The sequence below is a fragment of the Hyperolius riggenbachi genome, chromosome 9 (genome assembly GCF_040937935.1).
Source record: "Hyperolius riggenbachi isolate aHypRig1 chromosome 9, aHypRig1.pri, whole genome shotgun sequence".
NCBI lineage: Eukaryota > Metazoa > Chordata > Amphibia > Anura > Hyperoliidae > Hyperolius > Hyperolius riggenbachi.
Window position 1 is genome coordinate 123206227 of NC_090654.1, and position 22544 is coordinate 123228770.

Below are 22544 nucleotides of genomic sequence, written 5' to 3' on the forward strand. Positions count from 1 at the left end.
GTGGGACACAAATAATGTGGAAATGTATCTACAGTATTTATAGAAAAAAATGTTGGGGAGAACTATACCCATCTACCTAGAAATAGAAGAATTTTCAATTTGCAGTTTCATCCCACTTTAAGAGGCTAGAGTGAGATGCACCATACAGAGAGGGTTGATAAATATTATTATGGGAAAATTACTCATCAACACATGAGTTTTGTACATAACTGATGTTAAGATAAGATGTCTGTGTAAATTGTACACATTCTATGTAGTGCAGATTTTGGTTTATTCAGGTGAAGAATGTGGTCAGTTTACTTGTTATACAGTAGGTTAAATGAAAACTGACTTGTTTAATGTACCAGCTACTTTAGGCTATCCGTGCAAGTTAACATAAGGAACAGAGTGCAGTAATGAAGAATAATTATTTTGACCCAGTATTAGCCAGCATAAATGCACAGAGTATTAAAAGTATATTTAACCCTTTCTGGACCAGCACCCTCTGCCCTCTTAAGGACCAGAGGGTGCTGTTCCCGTAAATCGCCGCTTCCCGACGAATCGCCGCAATGATCCGCCGCTCCCGACGAACACGCCGCTCTGTCCCCGCCGCAGGCTGCTCTCTCTGCCGTCGCTATGGCGGCAGAGCGCTGTGCGCCGGTCAGGAGCCGCTTTCATTGGCTCCTGACCCTGTCACTTCATGTAAGCCAATGAGAGCGGCTTACAGGAATGACAGGGCCAGGAGCCAATGAAAACAGCTCCTGCCCGGCTCACAGTGCTCTGCCGTCATAGAGGCGGCAGGGCAGCAACGAGTGGCGGGGGCAGAGCGGACTGAGCGGCGGAGACGGGCTGGGGCGCGCGGTCAATGGGACGTAGAGTTTACGTCCGGTCAGGACCGCAGCGCCCCCTGCCCGACGTAGATTCGCACTCGCTCGGTCCGAAAGTAGTTAAAAAATGCAATGAGTGTCAACATTGCTTTGTTGAGATTATCACCCTTGCAGGTCACAGCATTTTCTCTTCTGTCCGCTGGTGTCTGTTGGTGTTGTGTCACCATTAAAATGAACCTATAGTTACAATGCAAGATTGTCATATGTAGCTGTGTAGCATTACAGCAGCAGTCTTTAAAAAAAGCTTATTTTTCTAATAGTTGGACAATGCCTCATTTGCTGCCCTGTCATATTCAGGCAGTTCTGCCATATTCCTAGACCAGCAATGAACAAGGTGGTGGAGTTAATGTCTTCCTTTCTGAACACTGTTCTTTTAGCCCAATCATACCTAAGCCTGCCAGTTCCCTCCTGTTATTTGAGGTTCCTTCATTCTGTGTATACCTTCTCATCTACTTCCAGATTGCAGTCATTTATTGACCCTCTCCTCTCTTCACTCTCTTTCAAAACCACTTTTCTGCCTGGCTGCCCCATTTCCTTTCTCCTGACATTACCACAATCATTATTAGTGATTTTAATATCCCCAGTGACACTGACAACATAGATGCTACTAAATCCATCTATACCTTTAGTCTTTTTCAACATTCAGGGCTCTTTCATATGGGCAGTTTAAAGCAGTGAATTCACCACCTGTCAGCTGCTCTCTTGTACTGACCTGGCACTTGTCAGTGCTCAGTAGTCAGGTCCCCCTTCCCCTCCATGAAGTCATATGTGAGTGCGGCTTCTGCTTAACTCAGATGCTTAACTCAGACGCGACATGTCGCAGTTTTCTGCCCTGCCGCTGTGTCTAGTGCTGACACGTGTGGTGTTACAAACGCTGCCTTTCCGCCGCAAGTATTTGCAGTCAAATGATGGTGGTGGCTTGCAGCTGGTAGTGCAGCGGTAGCGCACAGTTGGCCCCAGACGAGCAAAGAGGCGGAGGAGGATGGCATGGGGGCGATAAGCCCCAGGTATGTATATTTTTGTTCTTACACGCTATCTTAGGTTTACTTTAAGGAGTGGATGAATGACAATTGGCCTAAACTAAATGCTGACAAAACTGAGGTTCTTGTCATAGGAGGTCAGCACCTAGCAGCAAAGCACAGGCACAACAGTGGGGTAGAGAACTCAGAACTTACTAGCTCCAACACTGTGCGCAGCTTGTGTTTATCATTTGATGGAGAATTAAACTTCAGGAATCAAATTTCAGCTTTTGTGAAACATTCCAAAAATATTGCAAAAATGAAGGAATATTGCAAAAATGAAGCACCTCATTCCTTCAGAGTATTTTCCAACCCTAGTTCATGTCTTCATCACATCACTGCTGGACTATTGCAATGCCCTCTATGCAGGCCTTACAAATAAAGACCTGCATCACCTGCAGCTAGTACAGAATGCTGCTACAAGACTGTTAACAAAACACGAGTCCAGAAACTCATTGATCTTTTATACACACCCACTAATTACAAGCAAACAGGTCATAGGTGAAAATAGTTATCTCTAGTAGCCATTAAAACTTGTTTGTGTCAAGTTGTGTGTTTGTTATCAAGCCAAATCACCTACTTATGTAAACTTTTGATCAGGGTCATTTGGTTATTTTGTCTAGAGATTATGATTTAAAAAGAGTAAACACTGTTGTTTGACAATAAATTGCTTCAGCAAACCACACTGACCTTGAGTGAAAGAAAAGTTTTTGGGTTATAATTCATTTTCTATGAAAAATGGTTAAGAAATCATACAGTCTGCCAGGGTATGTAAACGTATCAGCAGTATTGTATGCGTATCTAGCCTTACCATTAATCTCAAGCTCTTGCTCATTTAAATAGCCTAAAGTCTCATCTACACGTGTAGATGAGGCGGCGATCCGGCAGCTCGATTAGCCGCCGGATCGCCTCTTCCGCGTCCCCGAATGTGCCCGCTCACCGCGCGTGCGCCGGATTCGATTCCCCGCTCGTCCCCGCCGGCGCCGCTTATCTTCCGCTCGATTCACTGCCATTGTCCCCTTGCGGGGAGCGAGCAGGGAATCGGCGGAAGAAAGATCGGTCCTGTCGGATCTTATCAATCGAGCCGCATCAGCTCGATTGATAAGGAACATCGCGGCCGCATCTACGCGTGTAGATGCGGCTTATGGTGGCCATACATGGTACAATAAAAACGTTCGATTATCCCGTTTTTTCGATCTAAATGATCGAATTGACTGAAAGTTGAAAATATCTTTTTTTTTTCGATCAAGAAATTCGAACGATTATCCCGTTTTTTCGAGAAAAATCAGATCGGACATGCTGGAAAAATCTGTATATTCGATCTAACGGAATAATCGAACTAAATTATCTAATCGAAAAAAAATGAAAAATTGTACCATGTATGGCCACCTTTAAAGAGACACTGAAGCGAAAAAAAAATATATGATATAATGAATTGGTTGAGTACTATGAATAATTACTAGAAGATTAGCAGTAAAGAAAATATTCTCATATTTTTATTTTCACGTTTATAGTGTTTTTTCTAACATTGAATAATTCTCTAATATGTGCAGATTACACAACACTCAGCATTCAAAATGATTCTTTCAGAGCAGTCTGTGAACTAATGAACTCTCCTCTGCCAGAGGAAAAGTAAATAGTTAACTAACAGTTGAGATAATAAAAGTCAGAAAACAGCCCTCTCCACGACTTTTGAAGATAATGGCTTTTTTGTATAGAGAGAACAACTGGAGTTTCTTAACTCTTCCTGTACTGGAAACAATTACACTGATGTATCGGATCTTAATGTTTTATTTCTTAGCTGTACTACACATATAAATCATAATATCATAGTTTTTTTTTCGCTTCAGTGTCTCTTTAAGAGACATTCATACTTTGCTCAGTGGTGAATCAAACAAAATAATCCTCAATCTCCCAGGAAGTCAGACTCATACCCTATGTAACCATGGAGGTGATGACATGTTTGGTATTGCCATTTTTCTTGTAGTCATTACCTGCTCTGTGAGATACCAGCACTTCCATTAGTCTTTCACCTTCTTCCAGAACCGCATCTTTCAGAGCACAGTGACTGTCCACACTCTGCTTGAAGTTCTACAAAACATGAAGGAAAACCCGGGATGAGGAACACATGGAAAACAAAGGCACCTCACCCTTCTTCACGCAAGAAACTATCGACAAAAATGCTACATCCCTGTGTCTGTAACACTTGCATATATCTAAAGGCCTGTACACGTCTGACATAAGTCGTCTGAGGTGGCCGATAACGACCGCCTCAGCCAATAATAAGGCATGTGCACTGTAGCCTCCGACCCCGACCCACGAGCGATCAGCCCGGTGGAACTACTCATCCAGCAATGACGATCCCCCACCAATCCCATTTTTCATGCAACACCACCACCACCCGCCTTGTGATGTCATGCACGCACCGCTAGTTGTCCCCTTGCCCCCTCCCCGTGCATAACAACACAAAGCACTGTCAGCTGACACATGTGTGTGCAGCCCGGCCCAGCGATGTCGCCTAAGGGGATCAGGTCTTTATCATTGATGGGTGACATTCGTCAAAGGTGTGTACCCACCTTTATACTGTCAGTGATCCTCAAACGGTGGACACTGCACACTTCTAGTGGGTTACCGACATGCACCAGGATGTCCTTAGTCATGAACGGTAACATATTCTTCTGGCTAAATTAGATGCCTTGTTTATTTTCTATGTGAAATTATTGCAGAAAAAGTATATACAATATTGCTTGTAGTGCTAGTACTGTAATAACATTAACATAACACTAACATAGAATGTAAGCGAATATTAGTTGTGGTATGTTTAGTTGATCATAACCATGTCATGATTTTACAAAACCACTGTTAGTGGTCCCTGGCATCTCGTTGCTTTCTTGTGGTTTGTGGACTAGGGAATTTTGAGAACCAGAGATAGATACATTAAGGTGAAATGAGGCCCTAGATCAGGTACCAGCTTGCGGAGTACATATACAGGCGCCGCTGCATGAGTTTGGTGCACAAGAGTTTCTGATAGTAAAAAAAATGGCAATTTAAATACCAATATTTTACTATAGACAAACCCTGCACCCAGTGTCACTTGATACCCTCCCTTAGTGCCTAAACTGCCCCCCCCCCCATATAATGCCTAAACCAACCCCCCCTCCCCCCCCCCCATCCAATGCCTAATAATAATAATAATTCCCCTTTCTAATGCCTAAAAAAAACTCCCCATCTAATGCCTAAACTTAATCCCCCTGCTCAAGATGTATAGACATTAAACTTCAAGTACAATTTAATACGGTATTTTTTCAAAACACTGCTTATTTTTTTTCTGTTACTCCACTACTGGTTTTATGAACCAAAGAGAACAATAAAAAAAGCAGAAACTCTTTAAAGAGTAACTGTCAGGCTGCAAAAGCTAATTTAAACCTCTATTCTCCTGTGTTAAACAGTTTAGAAGGAAGCCAAAAAGGCAATACTGAAGTTAAAAATCTCTCTTACTATGATGTGTGCTGAACAGCAAGGCTCTTTATTCCCAAGCTCCTAAGGAGGCCGCATAACAGATACTGCAAAGCATTCTGGGGCTGCCTCTTCTCCCCACTGCAGTACCTTGGGTCATCCCCCTTCATTTCCCTATCACGCCCTAAGGCTGCTTTCTCAGTGAGACGTTACAGGCTCATGTTACAGCAGTTTGTAACAGCAGCCAGCACTGAAAAATCACAGGGCATATGTTCCGTTAGAGTATACTGCATGAGTCCGCTATTGTTCCTAGCCACATGGCTAATTAATATTCACTGCACAGTAGTGTTGTCCATTACGATCTTTTTTGTGAGTGGAATCATCAGGAAGCAGGGAGGATATGACCTCACAATTGGCTTCATAGGAGACAGACAAACCTGCCATGAGCTGTCAGGAGCATCATTCTCTGCAAATACTATATAAAAATTCTGTAAAATCCAAACGTGGACAGAGAAATGCATATGTAAGTACAGCCAATATTTAGCTACTGATATATGTGTTTTTTTTCTCTGAGACCCTATACCTAACACCTCCTCTTTAAGTGGATATGGGTCTTTTTGAGGTTTCTTGCAACTACAGAACTAGAAACGAAGACAAACTACGTTGTAGAAATTTATGTTAAATTCTTCTTAGTTAGACCTTTTTAGGGTAAGTAATATATTTTTTGAACACTAGAGGAATATCAAAAATACTGGTATTACAGGTATAGGGCATGAGGCACAAAAACTGTGGTAATTTTGCTGTGCACCGACAGCGTATGACAAGATTGCCCTTACTTCCGTCAGGGTGTACTGTGAGTTGCACTATTAACATGACCCATTGTCTCCATTAGTAATGTTCGTTACCGTGGCAATGGTCCCGCTACTCAAGCCCCGCGGGTACACGCTGACGGAAGTAAGGGTAATATTGCCGTGCACTGTCTGTGCATGCCAATATTACAGCATTTTTTGTGCATCAGGCCCCAAGTATGATAACTTAAGTTAACTTTTCACAGAGCAGGAGTCTTCATTCCCTCAGAGAACTGTTCTCCATAATAAAAAATAAAATAAATCCAGTGGGAAGAACCCTCCTCAGTCCTCACTAACAATGACAGGTGTGCCCACCCAAGACCTCAAGAGCAGAGATCTCACCTCAGAAATTTGTGAGAAACATAAGATATTATCTGGTGGTCCAGCATTTAGAGAAGCTGAAATATCGCGTTTAGGTAGATTAGCCCTTTGGCGTTTCGGTTAAACGGATGCACATGTACACAAAATGTGCAAATGAATTCCAGCTGAAAGTAAAAAATTTAGTCCTGTTCCGTTCCTGTTGCCACCTTTGAAGATGTGAAGACCTCTTGTGCTGTGGTAAGATAAAATCACTGTGCACCCACCCGTATACTGGGCAACGCCTTCTGCAATGTGCCCTCTTCACCCCAAGAACCTCATTTAAATAACAACATTTTACTTTTGCATATGAGTGAATAGCTAGGTGCTGTCTGGGCATTCCTACGCTCAGCAAAGAACATTGTGAATCCAGTTACTATCTAAGCAGATGCATGACTGCTCCCCTTAAGAAGCACAAAACAGTGCAGATGCTATTCGCAGTGCAGGGTGAGTCCTTTAACACTTTCATACATAATAAGACTGCTTTGTGTCCTTTGGAAAGCTGTTTCAAACATTTCAGGAACATAAATTTGGAATGCTTGTGGTATTTATAAATTTGTTTTTGATATGTCCATTGAATTTGCATTTTAGTATCATAAACATATAAACTACATGTATGGTTTATTTTTCAAGAAACATTATGAACTTTAAAGAGTACATTCAGTATAAAAATCTGTCATGAGTCTGAGACCCCCCAAAACAAAATGAATTACGATTTTTTTCCCGCCAAAAAAAATCACATTACAATTTTGCACCGTAATTGACCAGGCATTGGGAAAACTTTGATGAAATTATATATATTATAGGCCAAAAAAGCCACAGATTTACATTTTGAGATTTCAGTTGGAAAAAAGTTCAGAAGCATATTGTTTAATAGGATCAGTACATACTGTAGCTAGCTTATCATTACTGAGGCTTTGTTCACATCTAAAATCGAAATCGCAGACGCCCGCAATTTGCGATTTTGTGAGTTTTTTTTTCCCCTCTCGGCGCTTATCTTTGCACTACAATTTTTTGTAAATCGCTTTTCTCAGCACTTTTGCAGAGCGATTTGTTGTTTTACTCAGGAAGTGAACTATTTGACCCGGAAAAGAATAAATACAATGTATTTATTCTTAAAAGTGCGAATGCAATCGCCGCGCAAAGCGATTTTGTGAGCATTTTGCAGTTTTCCTATACCTTCCATTGTAGCAAAATCACTCTAAAAATGGTACATGCAGCGCTTTGCTGAGCGGAAAGCCAATGAAACGTTTAGATATGAAGTATCCCATAAGGATTTATTGCACTAGCGATTTTAGATTGTTTTTTTAAAATCCCCGGCGCTCAAAAAAACGCAAAATGCCCTAGGTGTGAACAAACCTTCAGTGTAGGTGCAGTCAGAGTAACCGCATATACTGGACGTACTGGGATTAAAAGGTTTGTGCACACTTAAAGTGGACCTGAACTAAGAACTTCCTCTTTGCTTTAAAAGATAAGCAACAGCATAATAACCTTTAAAGTAAAACATTTCTTTGTTACAGCTGATACAAATCCTGAAATAAATCTGCAGTTTGTCTGCTTCCTGCTTTTGTAAAAGCAGACATATTTTTTTTAGTGGCCTTGCATATTTTTTTTTTTAACATCCTGTGTTTACAAATGAGATCTCTGCCATGGAAGTCACCTGACACAGCTGAGGGATCAAATTACAATTTGTGCTTAGTCACAGAGAAGGGGGGATTAGACAGGCTAGTTTCTCTAAATACATACAGGGTACATTTCACCATGTTTTCCTTCTGTCCTGTGCAAGAGTTCAGGTCCACTTTAAAGTATACCTGACCCAGGGCAAAGCTACTTAGGTAAGCACTGAAATGTGTTCATGCAGATCCACATACCTGTCTTGTCAGTTATTCTCCTCCTTCCCCCTAACCCCCATGACCACTCCCTGAAAATGTAGTTATTTACCTAAAGTCAAATGTTCAGACAGGAAGAGGCAGGCTCTTATCACCTCCTCTATTTACTACCAATGAGGGTCAGGGAGCAGGAGGGAATAGCAGGGTGATAGGATGGAACATCGCTGCAAGCCTGCCTGCTTTCTGTTCTAAGCTTCAAAGATTCACACGTCACCCACCTTCTAGGCCTAACATAGACCTTCGTGCCGGTGCAGATCTCCTGCAGGTACACCACTCCTGCTAAACCGTGATACAAACTTCAAAAAATGTAGACTGCACACAAAAGGCTTCAGCAACAAGCTGTATTCAAAGCATGTAGAGGCCCAAACACAACATGTTTCGGGCCGAGCCCTTCCTCAGGTGTTCTGTTTCTGTCTGAAAATGTGATTATCGAAAGTCAAATTTTTATTGATTGTGGAGGCAAGGGGGAAATGAGGAGGAGATGAACAGATAGCGCACAGAGGTATGTGGATTCAGCTGGAGCCTATCTCTGTGTTTCCCTTAGGTAACTTTGCTTTGAAACAGATCTACTGTAAGTGGAAACTCACTAACACTTTAAAGAACTGGCATCTGTGTGAGCACTGAGCACCAATGCGTTAAACTGAAATAACGGTGTCAATTAAGAGGTGCTTGGCAAACACCAGCTCACTTAACACGGATTCATAATTTTAGCAACATTAGATTAACTGTTCAGAATTATTACACCATTTCAGCGTTTTAAGAATGATTTAATTAAGCTTAAGGAAAAACACAACTGTCCTGATTCTGCTAATTATCATTAAAGAATATATTGTATTTAAGAGAGAATAATCGGTACAAGGGGGATTCTGGCTTGTTTTTAGTTGGAAAGGTAGCTTGGAATAGGCCACTCAGGACTGTTATATGACAAGGAGGCGACATCATCTCACCAGGTGTGTGTGCAGGTAAAGCTGCAGGGCTTCGGTTTCATTCTGGGGTGGTGTCCAGTTCTCTGTGGCTTCCATAGCATCTTGTAACCAGCGGATGAATCTGTCCAGCTTGGACACAAAACCCTGAGATAAAAAAGAAAGTCACTTTCAGAAACAACAACAGCACCATCTACTGTTCATTCTAGAGATGGCTGTGAAGACAGTGAAGACAGTTTTCAACAATAAAACTAGTTGGTGCAAAGAAGAAAAGTGCATACCTCTATAACCAGCCAGAATTCTACTTTTTATTACATGATGTGAGCACAGACAATATAAACATTAAAAATCTGTGTTGTGACTTTTTTTCTGGTTTAATTCTACTCATCTCTGACCAGTAATGAACAAGAAAATATCTCCAATTGCAAATTTTCCTTGATGCGGGCAGGAGAACAAATCACAGTTACCAATCAATTGGCTGGCAGCTGGGTAATTAACCAGCAGCTAGGTGTTCTGGTAAGTTAAATCTATTTTATTCCATAGGACAGTGAAGATCTGCATGTTAGGTGATTCTTCTTTGCTCATAACAAGCATCAAAAACATGTCCTATATCTATATATTGTTGTATATTGGTATGTAGCCCTTCCCTCCCATTAAGGCTTAGACCCCATCTGTGAGTCCAGTTATCTTTTCCACTGCCTACACTTCACCTGCTAATGCTAAAGATGTTGCCACCTGTGATCAAGTTCAGAAAGTAAATCAGAGAGCGGGAAGATTTTACAATGGGCAAACACCCATATATAATGTATTAATTAAAATAGAACAAATAAGCAATTTAATTCATTATGTTATTTTGACTACAGATCCTCTTTATGGTGTTAGACAAATATTCAGACTATCTAATATACAGTGGCTTGCAAAAGTATTCGGCCCCCTTGAAGTTTTCCACATTTTGTCACATTACTGCCACAAACATGAATCAGTTTTATTGGAATTCCACGTGAAAGACCAATACAAAGTGGTGTACATGTGAGAAGTGGAACGAAAATCATACATGATTCCAAACATTTTTTACAAATAAATAACTGCAAAGTGGGGTGTGCATAATTATTCAGCCCCTGAGTCAATACTTTGTAGAACCTGCTTCAATTACAGTTGCCAGTCTTTTAGGGTATGTCTCTACCAGCTTTGCACATCTAGAGACTGAAATACTTGCCCATTCATCTTTGCAAAAGTGCTCCAGCTCAGTCAGATTAGATGGGCAGCGTTTGTGAACAGCAGTTTTCAGATCTTGCCACAGATTCTCGATTGGATTTAGATCTGGACTTTGACTGGGCCATTCTTACACATGGATATGGTTTGTTTTAAACCATTTTATTGTTGCCCTGGCTTTATGTTTAGGGTCATTGTCCTGCTGGAAGGTGAACCTCCACCCCAGTCTCAAGTCTTTTGCAGACTCCAAGAGGTTTTCTTCCAAGATTGCCCTGTATATGGCTCCATCCATCTTCCCATCAACTCTGACCAGCTTCCCTGTTCCTGCTGAAGAGAAGCACCCCCCGAGCATGATGCTGCCACCACCATATTTGACAGTGGGGATGGTGTGTTCAGAGTGATGTGCAGTGTTAGTTTTCCGCCACACATAGTGTTTTGCATTTTGGCCAAAAAGTTCCATTTTGGTCTCATCTAACCAGAGCGCCTTCTTCCACATGTTTGCTGTCTCCCCCACATGGCTTGTGGCAAACTGAAAACGGGACTACTTATGCTTTTCTGTTAAAAATTGCTTTCTTCTTGCCACTCTTCCATAAAGGCCAACTTTGTGCAGTGCACGACTAATAGTTGTCCTATGGACAGATTCCCCCACCTGAGCTGTAGATCTCTGCAGCTCGTCCCGAGTCACCATGGGCCTCTTGATTGCATTTCTGATCAGCGCTCTCCTTGTTTGGCCTGTGAGTTTAGGTGGACGGCCTTGTCTTGGTAGGTGTACAGTTGTGCCATACTCCTTCCATTTCTGAATGATTGCGTGAACAGTGCTCCGTGGGATGTTCAAGGCTTTGGAAATCTTTTTCTAGCCTAAGCCTGCTTTAAATTTCTCAATAACTTTATCCCTGACCTGTCTGGTGTGTTCTTTGGACTTCATGGTGTTGTTGCTCCCAATATTCTCTTAGACAACCTCTGAGGCCATCACAGAGCAGCTGTATTTGTACTGACATTAGATTACACACAGGTGCACTCTATTTAGTCATTAGCATTTATCAGGCAATGTCTATGGGCAACTGACTGCACTCAGACCAAAGGGGGCTGAATAATTACGCACACCCAACTTTGCAGTTATTTATTTGTAAAAAATGTTTGGAATCATGTATGATTTTCATTCCCCTTCTCACGTGTACACCACTTTGTATTGGTCTTTCATGTGAAATTCCAATAAAATTGATTCATGTTTGTGGCAGTAATGTGACAAAATTTGGAAAACTTCAAGGGGGCCGAATACTTTTTGCAAGCTACTGTACATAAAAATACTGCAGATGTATATAGCCCATAGATCTACCGCTGATTTTTGGTCAACTAAAGTATTTGGTAAGCCAATCAATAAGGGCCTGAGCCCACTAACGCAGTAGTGCGCAGTTGTGTCCGCTTTTCAGAAACAAATCAATGTTACAGATGCTGAAAAGAGGACACAACTGCGTACAACTGCGCTCAACTGCATTAGTGGGCTCAGGACCTAATTAAAGTATATGGATTCAGCATGAGGTTGGATTCATCATGAGGTATAGGGAACATAGATAAACATATCTGATGCTTAATAAATTATACTGTAGTTACATAAACAAACCTTTCCATATGGATTCAGCATAAGGTATGGGGAACACTTGTAGTTATGCAACTAAACCTCTCCATGTGGATTTAGTATGGGGGAAAGGGGGACATTTATATTTTGTTATCAAACCTTTCTGTATGGATTCATCATGAGGTATTGGGAACATAGAAAACATATCTGATGCATAATTAATTATACTGTAGTTACATAACTAAACCTCTCCATATGGATTCAGCATAAGGTATGGGGAACACTTGTAGTTATGCAACTAAACCTCTCCATGTGGATTTAGTATGGGGGAAAGGGGGACATTTATATTTTGTTATCAAACCTTTCTGTATGGATTCAGCATGAGGTATGGGGAACATAGAAAACATAACTGAAGTTATTTTTCATGTATTCATTTGAATATATTAGCTTCCCATAGCTCTTAGTGAAGATACTCTGACAGTAACACTACAGTATACAGTGGAGGAAATAATTATTTGACCCCTCACTGATTTTGTAAGTTTGTCCAATGACAAAGAAATGAAAAGTCTCAGAACAGTATCATTTCAATGGTAGGTTTATTTTAACAGTGGCAGATAGCACATCAAAAGGAAAATCGAAAAAATAACCTTAAATAAAAGATAGCAACTGATTTGCATTTCATTGAGTGAAATAAGTTTTTGAACCCCTACCAACCATTAAGAGTTCTGGCTCCCACAGAGTGGTTAGACACTTCTACTCAATTAGTCACCCTCATTAAGGACACCTGTCTTAACTAGTCACCTATATAAAAGACACCTGTCCACAGAATCAATCAATCAAGCAGACTCCAAACTCTCCAACATGGGAAAGACCAAAGAGCTGTCCAAGGATGTCAGAGACAAAATTGTAGACCTGCACAAGGCTGGAATGGGCTACAAAACCATTAGCAAGAAGCTGGGAGAGAAGGTGACAACTGTTGGTGCGATTGTTCGAAAATGGAAGGAGCACAAAATGACCATCAATCGACCTCGCTCTGGGGCTCCACGCAAGATCTCACCTCGTGGGGTGTCAATGGTTCTGAGAAAGGTGAAAAAGCATCCTAGAACTACACGGGAGGAGTTAGTGAATGACCTCAAATTAGCAGGGACCACAGTCACCAAGAAAACCATTGGAAACGCATTACACCGCCATGGATTAAAATCCTGCAGGGCTCGCAAGGTCCCCCTGCTCAAGAAGGCACATGTGCAGGCCCGTCTGAAGTTTGCCAATGAACACCTGAATGATTCTGTGAGTGACTGGGAGAAGGTGCTGTGGTCTGATGAGACCAAAATAGAGCTCTTTGGCATTAACTCAACTCGCTGTGTTTGGAGGAAGAAAAATGCTGCCTATGACTAGTGTTGGTCGAACATCTAGATGTTCGGGTTCGGGCCGAACAGGCTGAACATGGCCGCGATGTTCGGGTGTTCGAGCCGAACTCCGAACATAATGGAAGTCAATGGGGACCCGAACTTTTGTGCTTTGTAAAGCCTCCTTACATGCTACATACCCCAAATGTACATGGTATGTGCACCTTGGGAGTGGGTACAAGAGGAAAAAAAATTAGCAAAAAGAGCTTATAGTTTTTGAGAAAATCGATTTTAAAGTTTCAAAGGGAAAACTGTCTTTTAAATGCGGGAAATGTCTGTTTTCTTTGCACAGGTAACATGCTTTTTGTCGGCATGCAATCAAAAATGTAATACATATAAGAGGTTCCAGGAAAAGGGACCAGTAACGCTAACCCAGCAGCAGCACACGTGATGGAACAGGAGGAGGGTGGCGCAGGAGGAGAAGGCCACGCTTTGAGACACAACAACCCAGGCCTTGCATGAGGACAAGAAGCGTGCGGATAGCAATTTGCATTTTGTCGCCATGCAGTCATAAATGTAATACAGATGAGAGGTTCAATAAACAGGGACCGGAAACGCTAACCCATCACAGATGTTCATTGTTCATGTTACTTGGTTGGGGTCCGGGAGTGTTGCGTAGTCGTTTCCAATCCAGGATTGATTCATTTTAATTTGAGTCAGACGGTCTGCATTTTCTGTGGAGAGGCGGATACGCCGCCGATCTGTGACGATGCCTCCGGCAGCACTGAAACAGCGTTCCGACATAACGCTGGCTGCCGGGCAAGCCAGCACCTCTATTGTGTACATTGCCAGTTTGTGCCAGGTGTCTAGCTTCGATACCCAATAGTTGAAGGGTGCAGATGGATTGTTCAACACAGCTATGCCATCTGACATGTAGTCCTTGACCATCTTCTCCAGGCGATCGGTGTTGGAGGTGGATCTGCACGCTTGCTGTTCTGTGTGCTGCTGCATGGGTGTCAGAAAATTTTCCCACTCCAAGGACACTGCCGATACTATTCGCTTTTGGGCACTAGCTGCGGCTTGTGTTGTTTGCTGCCCTCCTGGTCGTCCTGGGTTTGCGGTAGTCAGTCTGTCGGCGTACAACTGGCTAGAGGAGGGGGAGGATGTCAATCTCCTCTCTAAAGTCTCCACAAGGGCCTGCTGGTATTCTTCCATTTTGACCTGTCTGGCTCTTTCTTTAAGCAGTTTTGGAACATTGTGTTTGTACCGTGGATCCAGAAGGGTATAAACCCAGTAATTGGTGTTGTCCAGAATGCGCACAATGCGTGGGTCGCGTTCAATGCAGTCCTAGGCCGAAGAGGTCATAGCCTAGGGTCACAAAAACCTGTTTATTCGGGCAATTTCAATGGTGGCGAGTCTGACGTACATAAATCGCAGCAATGGCCGTTAGCAACGTCTGAATCTCACGAAATGTCTCATGCAGGTAGAAGACATATTGTTAGACTTGGATTCCAAAGATGGGGTCCCTACATCTCTGCAAACCAGAGTTACAGGGGTCCAAAATTGGTAAAATCCCCCATAGGCTTTTATTGGGCCTCCTATTTACAGTTCCAAAATCTCACATCTTTTCAAAGGGCAATTGCTCAGCAGTGGCAAATTTTCTAGCATTGTAGGGACCCTTAGGGGGAACATGACTGGTGAGTTTCGGGCCCCTAGGCCAAAGAGGTCATAGCCTAGGGTCACAAAAACCTGTTTATTTGGGCTATTTCAATGGTAGTGATGGTGACGTACATAAATCTCAGCCATGGCCGTTAGCAACGTCTGAATCTCACGAAATGTCTCATGCAGGTAGAAGACATATTGTTAGACTTGGATTCCAAAGATGGGGTCCCTACATCTCTGCAAACCAGAGTTACAGGGGTCCAAAATTGGTAAAATCCCCCATAGGATTTCATTGCCTCCCTATTTCACTTTCCAAAATCTCACATCTTTTCAAAGGGCAATGGCTCAGCAGTACCAAATTTTCTAGCATTGTAGGGACCCTTAGGGGGAACATGACTGGTGAGTTTCGGGCCCCTAGGCCGAAGAGGTCATAGCCTAGGGTCACAAAAACCTGTTTATTTGGGCTATTTCAATGGTAGTGATGGTGACGTACATAAATCTCAGCCATGGCCGTTAGCAACGTCTGAATCTCACGAAATGTCTCATGCAGGTAGAAGACATATTGTTAGACTTGGATTCCAAAGATGGGGTCCCTACATCTCTGCAAACCAGAGTTACAGGGGTCCAAAATTGGTAAAATCCCCCATAGGATTTCATTGCCTCCCTATTTCACTTTCCAAAATCTCACATCTTTTCAAAGGGCAATGGCTCAGCAGTACCAAATTTTCTAGCATTGTAGGAACCCTTAGGGGGATCATGACTGGTGAGTTTTGCCACTGCTGAGCCATTGCCCTTTGAAATGGTGTGAGATTTTGGAACGGTAAATAGGAGGCCCAATGAAAGCCTAGAGAGATTTATGTACGTCACCATCACTACCATTGAAATAGCCCAAATAAACAGGTTTTTGTGACCCTAGGCTATGACCTCTTCGGCCTAGGGGCCCGAAACTCCCCAGTCATGTTCCCCCTAAGGGTCCCTACAATACTAGAAAATTTGCCACTGCTGAGCAATTGCCCTTTGAAAAGATGTGAGATTTTGGAACTGTAAATAGGAGGCCCAATGAAAGCCTATGGGGGATTTTACCAATTTTGGACCCCTGTAACTCTGGTTTGCAGAGATGTAGGGACCCCATCTTTGGAATCCAAGTCTAACAATATGTCTTCTACCTGCATGAGACATTTCGTGAAATTCAGACGTTGCTAACGGCCATGGCTGAGATTTATGTACGTCACCATCACTACCCTTGAAATAGCCCAAATAAACAGGTTTTTGTGACCCTAGGCTATGACCTCTTCGGCCTAGGGGCCCGAAACTCACCAGTCATGTTCCCCCTAAGGGTCCCTACAATGCTAGAAAATGTGGTACTGCTGAGCCATTGCCCTTTGAAAAGATGTGAGATTTTGGAAAGTGAAATAGGGAGGCAATGAATGTCTATGGGGGATTTTACCAATTTTGGACCCCTGTAACTCTGGTTTGCAGAGATGTAGGGACCCCATCTTTGGAATCCAAGTCTAACAATATGTCTTCTACCTGCATGAGACATTTCGTGAAATTCAGACGTTGCTAACGGCCATAGCTGAGATTTATGTACGTCACCATCACTACCATTGAAATAGCCCAAATAAACAGGTTTTTGTGACCCTAGGCTATGACCCCTTTGGCCTAGGGGCCCGAAACTCACCAGTCATGTTCCCCCTAAGGGTCCCTACAATGCTAGAAAATGTGGTACTGCTGAGCCATTGCCCTTTGAAAAGATGTGAGATTTTGGAAAGTGAAATAGGGAGGCAATGAAAGTCTATGGGGGATTTTACCAATTTTGGACCCCTGTAACTCTGGTTTGCAGAGATGTAGGGACCCCATCTTTAGAATCCAAGTCTAACAATATGTCTTCTACCTGCATGAGACATTTCGTGAAATTCAGACGTTGCTAACGGCCATGGCTGAGATTTATGTACGTCACCATCACTACCATTGAAATAGCCCAAATAAACAGGTTTTTGTGACCCTAGGCTATGACCTCTTTGGCCTAGGGGCCCGAAACTCACCAGTCATGTTCCCCCTAAGGGTCCCTACAATGCTAGAAAATTTGGTACTGCTGAGCCATTGCCCTTTGAAAAGATGTGAGATTTTGGAAAGTGAAATAGGGAGGCAATGAAAGCCTATGGGGGATTTTACCAATTTTGGACCCCTGTAACTCTGGTTTGCAGAGATGTAGGGACCCCATCTTTGGAATCCAAGTCTAACAATATGTCTTCTACCTGCATGAGACATTTCGTGAGATTCAGACGTTGCTAACGGCCATTGCTGCGATTTATGTACGTCAGACTCGCCACCATTGAAATTGCCCGAATAAACAGGTTTTTGTGACCCTAGGCTATGACCTCTTCGGCCTAGGACTGCATTGAACGCGACCCACGCATTGTGCGCATTCTGGACAACACCAATTACTGGGTTTATACCCTTCTGGATCCACGGTACAAACACAATGTTCCAAAACTGCTTGAAGAAAGAGTCCGACAGGTCAAAATGGAAGAATACCAGCAGGCCCACGTGGAGACTTTAAAGAGGAGATTGACATCCTCCCCCTCCTCTAGCCAGTTGTTCGCCGACAGACTGACTTCCGCAAACCCAGGACGACCAGGAGGGCAGCAAACAACACAAGCCGCAGCTAGTGCCCAAAAGGGAATGGTATCGGCAGTGTCCTTGGAGTGGGAACATTTTCTGACACCCATGCAGCAGCACACAGAACAGCAAGCGTGCAGATCCACCTCCAACACCGATCGCCTGGAGAAGATGGTCAAGGACTACATGTCAGATGGCATAGCTGTGTTGAACAATCCATCTGCACCCTTCAACTATTGGGTATCGAAGCTAGACACCTGGCACAAACTGGCAATGTACGCAATAGAGGTGCTGGCTTGCCCGGCAGCCAGCGTTATGTCGGAACGCTGTTCCAGTGCTGCCGGAGGCATTGTCACAGATCGGCGTATCCGCCTCTCCACAGAAAATGCAGACCATCTGACTCAAATTAAAATGAATCAATCCTGGATTGGAAACGACTACGCAACACTCCCGGACCCCAACCAAGTAACATGAACAATGAACATCTGTGATGGGTTAGCGTTTCCGGTCCCTGTTTATTGAACCTCTCATCTGTATTAAATTTATGACTGCATGGCGACAAAACGCAAATTGCTATCCGCACGCTTCTTGTCCTCATGCAAGGCCTGGGTTGTTGTGTCTCAAAGCGTGGCCTTCTCCTCCTGCGCCACCCTCCTCCTGTTCCATCACGTGTGCTGCTGCTGGGTTAGCGTTACCGGTCCCTTTTCCTGGAACCTCTTATATGTATTACATTTATGACTGCATGCCGACAAAAAGCATGTTACCTGTGCAAAGAAAACAGACATTTCCCGCATTTAAAAGACAGTTTTCCCTTTGAAACTTTAAAATCGATTTTCTCAAAAACTATAAGCTCTTTTTGCTAAAAAAATTTTCCTCTTGTACCCACTCCCAAGGTGCATATACCCTGTAAATTTGGGGTATGTAGCATATTAGGAGACTTTACAAAGCACAAAAGTTCGGGTCCCCATTGACTTCCATTATGTTCGGAGTTCGGCTCGAACACCCGAACTTCGCGGCCATGTTCGGCCCGAACCCGAACATCTAGATGTTCGCCCAACACTACACATGACCCGTTCGGCCAATCACAGCGCTAGCCGAACGTTCGGGTAACGTTCGGCCATGCGCTCTTAGTTCGGCCATATGGCCGAACAGTTTGGCCGAACACCATCAGGTGTTCGGCCGAACTCGAACATCACCCGAACAGGGTGATGTTCTGCAGAACCCGAACAGTGGCGAACACTGTTCGCCCAACACTACCTATGGCCCCCAAAACACAGTCCCCACCGTCAAGCATGGGGGTGGAAACATTTTGCTTTGGGGGTGTTTTTCTGCTAAGGGCATAGGACAACTTAATCGCATTAACGGGAAAATGGACGGAGCCATGTATCGTGAAATCCTGAACGACAACCTCCTTCCCTCTGCCAGGAAACTGAAAATGAGTCGTGGATGGGTGTTCCAGCACGACAATGACCCAAAACATACAGCAAAGGCAACAAAGGAGTGGCTCAAGAAGAAGCACATTAAGGTCATGGAGTGGCCTAGTCAGTCTCCGGACCTTAATCCAATAGAAAACCTATGGAGGGAGCTCAAGCTCAGAGTTGCACAGAGACAGCCTCGAAACCTTAGGGATTTAGAGATGATCTGCAAAGAGGAGTGGACCAACATTCCTCCTAAAATGCGTGCAAACTTGGTAATCAATTACAAGAAACGTTTGACCTCTGTGTTTGCAAACAAGGGTTTTTCCACTAAGTATTAAGTCTTTTATTGTTAGAGGGTTCAAAAACTTATTTCACTCAATGAAATGCAAATCAGTTGCTATCTTTTATTTTAGGTTATTTTTTCGATTTTCCTTTTGATGTGCTATCTGCCACTGTTAAAATAAACCTACCATTGAAATGATACTGTTCTGAGACTTTTCATTTCTTTGTCATTGGACAAACTTACAAAATCAGTGAGGGGTCAAATAATTATTTCCTCCACTGTATCTCATGAATGCTGCACTTGGGTCCATGAATCTAAGTTCTCAGAGCACAGGCTGAAGACTCATGGATTGTTCTGTCTAAAATAAGACGCTCCTCAGAACAGAAGCAGAGGGCAATGGGGATGAGCAGAGATGGTTACGGGCAAAGATGAATGTGGAGCTCCTTACATTTTCATACTGTACCAAACATGTACCCTCTAGTGTCCCTGACTTGCGGGGCCCTTAAGGAGTTTGGGACCCTGCATAATTGCTTAGTTTGACCCTATGAAAACTCCAGCCTTGGGGATTGGTAGGTTCTTCCTGAAAAGAAGTTTACATTCTAACTTTTAGCATGTTTTAAGGTGGAGGGAAAGAGGAGAGGGTGGTGGGTGGGAAAGAGGAGAAAGAGGGAGGATTCACTTCCCTTTGAAGAGGCAGTGAAGGGTACTTGTGTGGCATCAACAGGTAGGAAGTAGAGAAGTAAGACACATATGGAGCAGTAGACAAAGGATCTGAGTGAGCCTGCTTCTCTGAGATCTGCCTCCAGGCCAAGTGGGCCCTCCACTTAACTTGGTGGTGGAATTTCACATGGTTAAAAATACATGACACACCCAGTTTATTAATGTTCCGGCTTCTTTACATTATCAGAGAATCAATGTGGCAAGTGACCATGATTTAGTCATCAGCCAACGTTTTAAAGAAAATCTGCATTTGGACATCTTGGCGCATTAACAATTCCCTTTTTTACCTGTGTTATCTCCTCGGAGATCATTTTATATCTTCTATTTAAAATAACTTTTCAGCACTATGCAATTGAAACAGTACCAAAAAGTAGGTGAAAAGGTACTATCAAACTTATTTTAAGTATTTTCTTGCTTGCTAGTGGCTTAAAAGGCATTTTATTAACAAGTTGTGAAAATATCACCTAGGTGAAAAGTCATTAGAAAAAGTAAATTGCATATAGCCCCTTGTTTCTTATCCTCAGATGCTGCTGCTCTATAGCTTCCTCCTCCCCATGCATGCTACACTTTTTCCTGGTTTTAACTGATGTTGGATACATCAATAGCACAGTTTGTGTTGGAAGGTGGCACTTGTTTCTCTATCACTACACCATAAAAGGTAGGAAGATTCAGCTTCAGTGATGGGAAAGGGAGCGGGTGACAAAGTTGCTTTTTCCTCTAAGCCAAGTGAGCACTTCACTCAGTTGTGTGTTGGATCATCACCTAGTACTAGTGGTGCTCAGGTGCCCAACATTTCTGTTCCCATTTAATCTGCTGCTGATTTTTTTTAGTCCAAAACAGGTTTTAAAGATTATCAACCCAGCAGAGATCTTCCTTCTGGGCACCTTAGTTTATCTCTCGCGTTGTTGCAGCTTTGCAACATTTTCTTCCTCCTTCTCACCCTTCCCATTGCTGTGTCTTCACCCCATGTTGAATCAGATGTCTCCTCATCACCAGACTTAATGTTATGGTAAACGTTGTTAAGTGACCTCTTTTTGCATGATATGTCTTTTTTTTTTTTTTTTTCATAAATGTTTTATTGAACATTTTCATTTAAACATCTGAAGCTTACATGCCCTTCTAAGGAAGGTGTTTATCAACAAAGGCAATTTTAACAGGTTCTCCCCTATCCCCCCCCCTAACCCCCCCCCCCTTCCATCCCCCCTCCCCCCTAAACCCCCCCCCCCCCTTCCATCCCCCCTCCCCTAACGGTCACTCCTGCAACAGAGGAAGTCTTTCTCTTTATATGTGGCTCCATGGTGGGGGACAGGTCAGGTTGCTTCGGTTCTTAATTTTAGTCTTCCAAGTGACCCAGACAGGTCCGCATTTGCATACCATGAGGTATATTTAAATGGTTCTACCAGCTGTTGTAAGTCCGGGTCCGACAAGGTGTGTAAAAGGAAAGGTTTCCATCTGCGGAAAAACTTTTTTGTGCCTTTTTCCATGTTTATGGTAGCGTCCAACTTTTCCAGCTGCATGAGATGCCTCATTCCCTCCTGTATGTCCCACAGAGAAGGCGGGGTATGATATATCCATTTATTAAATATTGTTTTCCTTGCAGCAATCATTATTATATGTGTAATATCTGACCATTTTTTGGATTTATCTGCTTCATTATCTGTGGGGGTCGCATTAAATAAAAGCATCAGAGGTTCTTTCGCTATTGTGCAGTTACTCACTCTACCCGCAAATTCACATACGGAGTCCCAGAATGACTGTATTACTGTGCAATCCCAAATGCAGTGTACCATATTAGCTTGGGGATGGTTGCACTTCGGGCTATTATCTAAGTACCCTGGCCTCGGATTTTTATATCTTATATTAAAGAGACACTGAAGCGAAAAAAAAAATATGATTTAGTGAATTGGTTGTGTACTATGAATAATTACTAGAAGATTAGCAGCAAAGAAAATATTCTCATACTTTTATTTTCAGGTATATAGTGTTTTTTCTAACATTGCATCATTCTATAATATGTGCACATTACACAACACTCAGCATTCAAAATGAGTCTTTCAGAGCAGTCTGTGAAGTAATGACCTCTCCTCTAGCAAAGGAAAAGTAAATAGTCCAAGAACAGTTGAGATAATAAAAGTCAGATAACAGCCCTCTCCACGACTAACTTAGTCGGAGAGCTTAATGGCTTGTTTGCATAGAGATAACAACTGGAGTTTCTCAACTCTTCCTGTACTGGAAACAATTACACTGATGTATCTGATCTTAATGTTTTATTTCTTAGCTGTGCTACACATACAAATCATAATATCATCATTTTTTTTTCGCTTCAGTGTCTCTTTAAATGCGTATT

The 22544-nt window shown here is 42.8% G+C and overlaps 1 protein-coding gene across 1 annotated transcript in view; it reads right to left on the minus strand.

The window, feature by feature from the left end:
- The window catches only part of AKAP6 (A-kinase anchoring protein 6), a 357905-nt gene that overhangs the window by 165445 nt on the left and 169916 nt on the right, over positions 1 to 22544 (minus strand). The window contains exons 5-6 of the mRNA XM_068253456.1: positions 9383 to 9505; positions 3880 to 3976 (exon numbers count right to left, since the gene is read on the minus strand). Coding sequence (XP_068109557.1) covers positions 3880 to 3976; positions 9383 to 9505 — 220 coding nt within the window. The remainder of the gene's footprint in view (positions 1 to 3879; positions 3977 to 9382; positions 9506 to 22544) is intronic.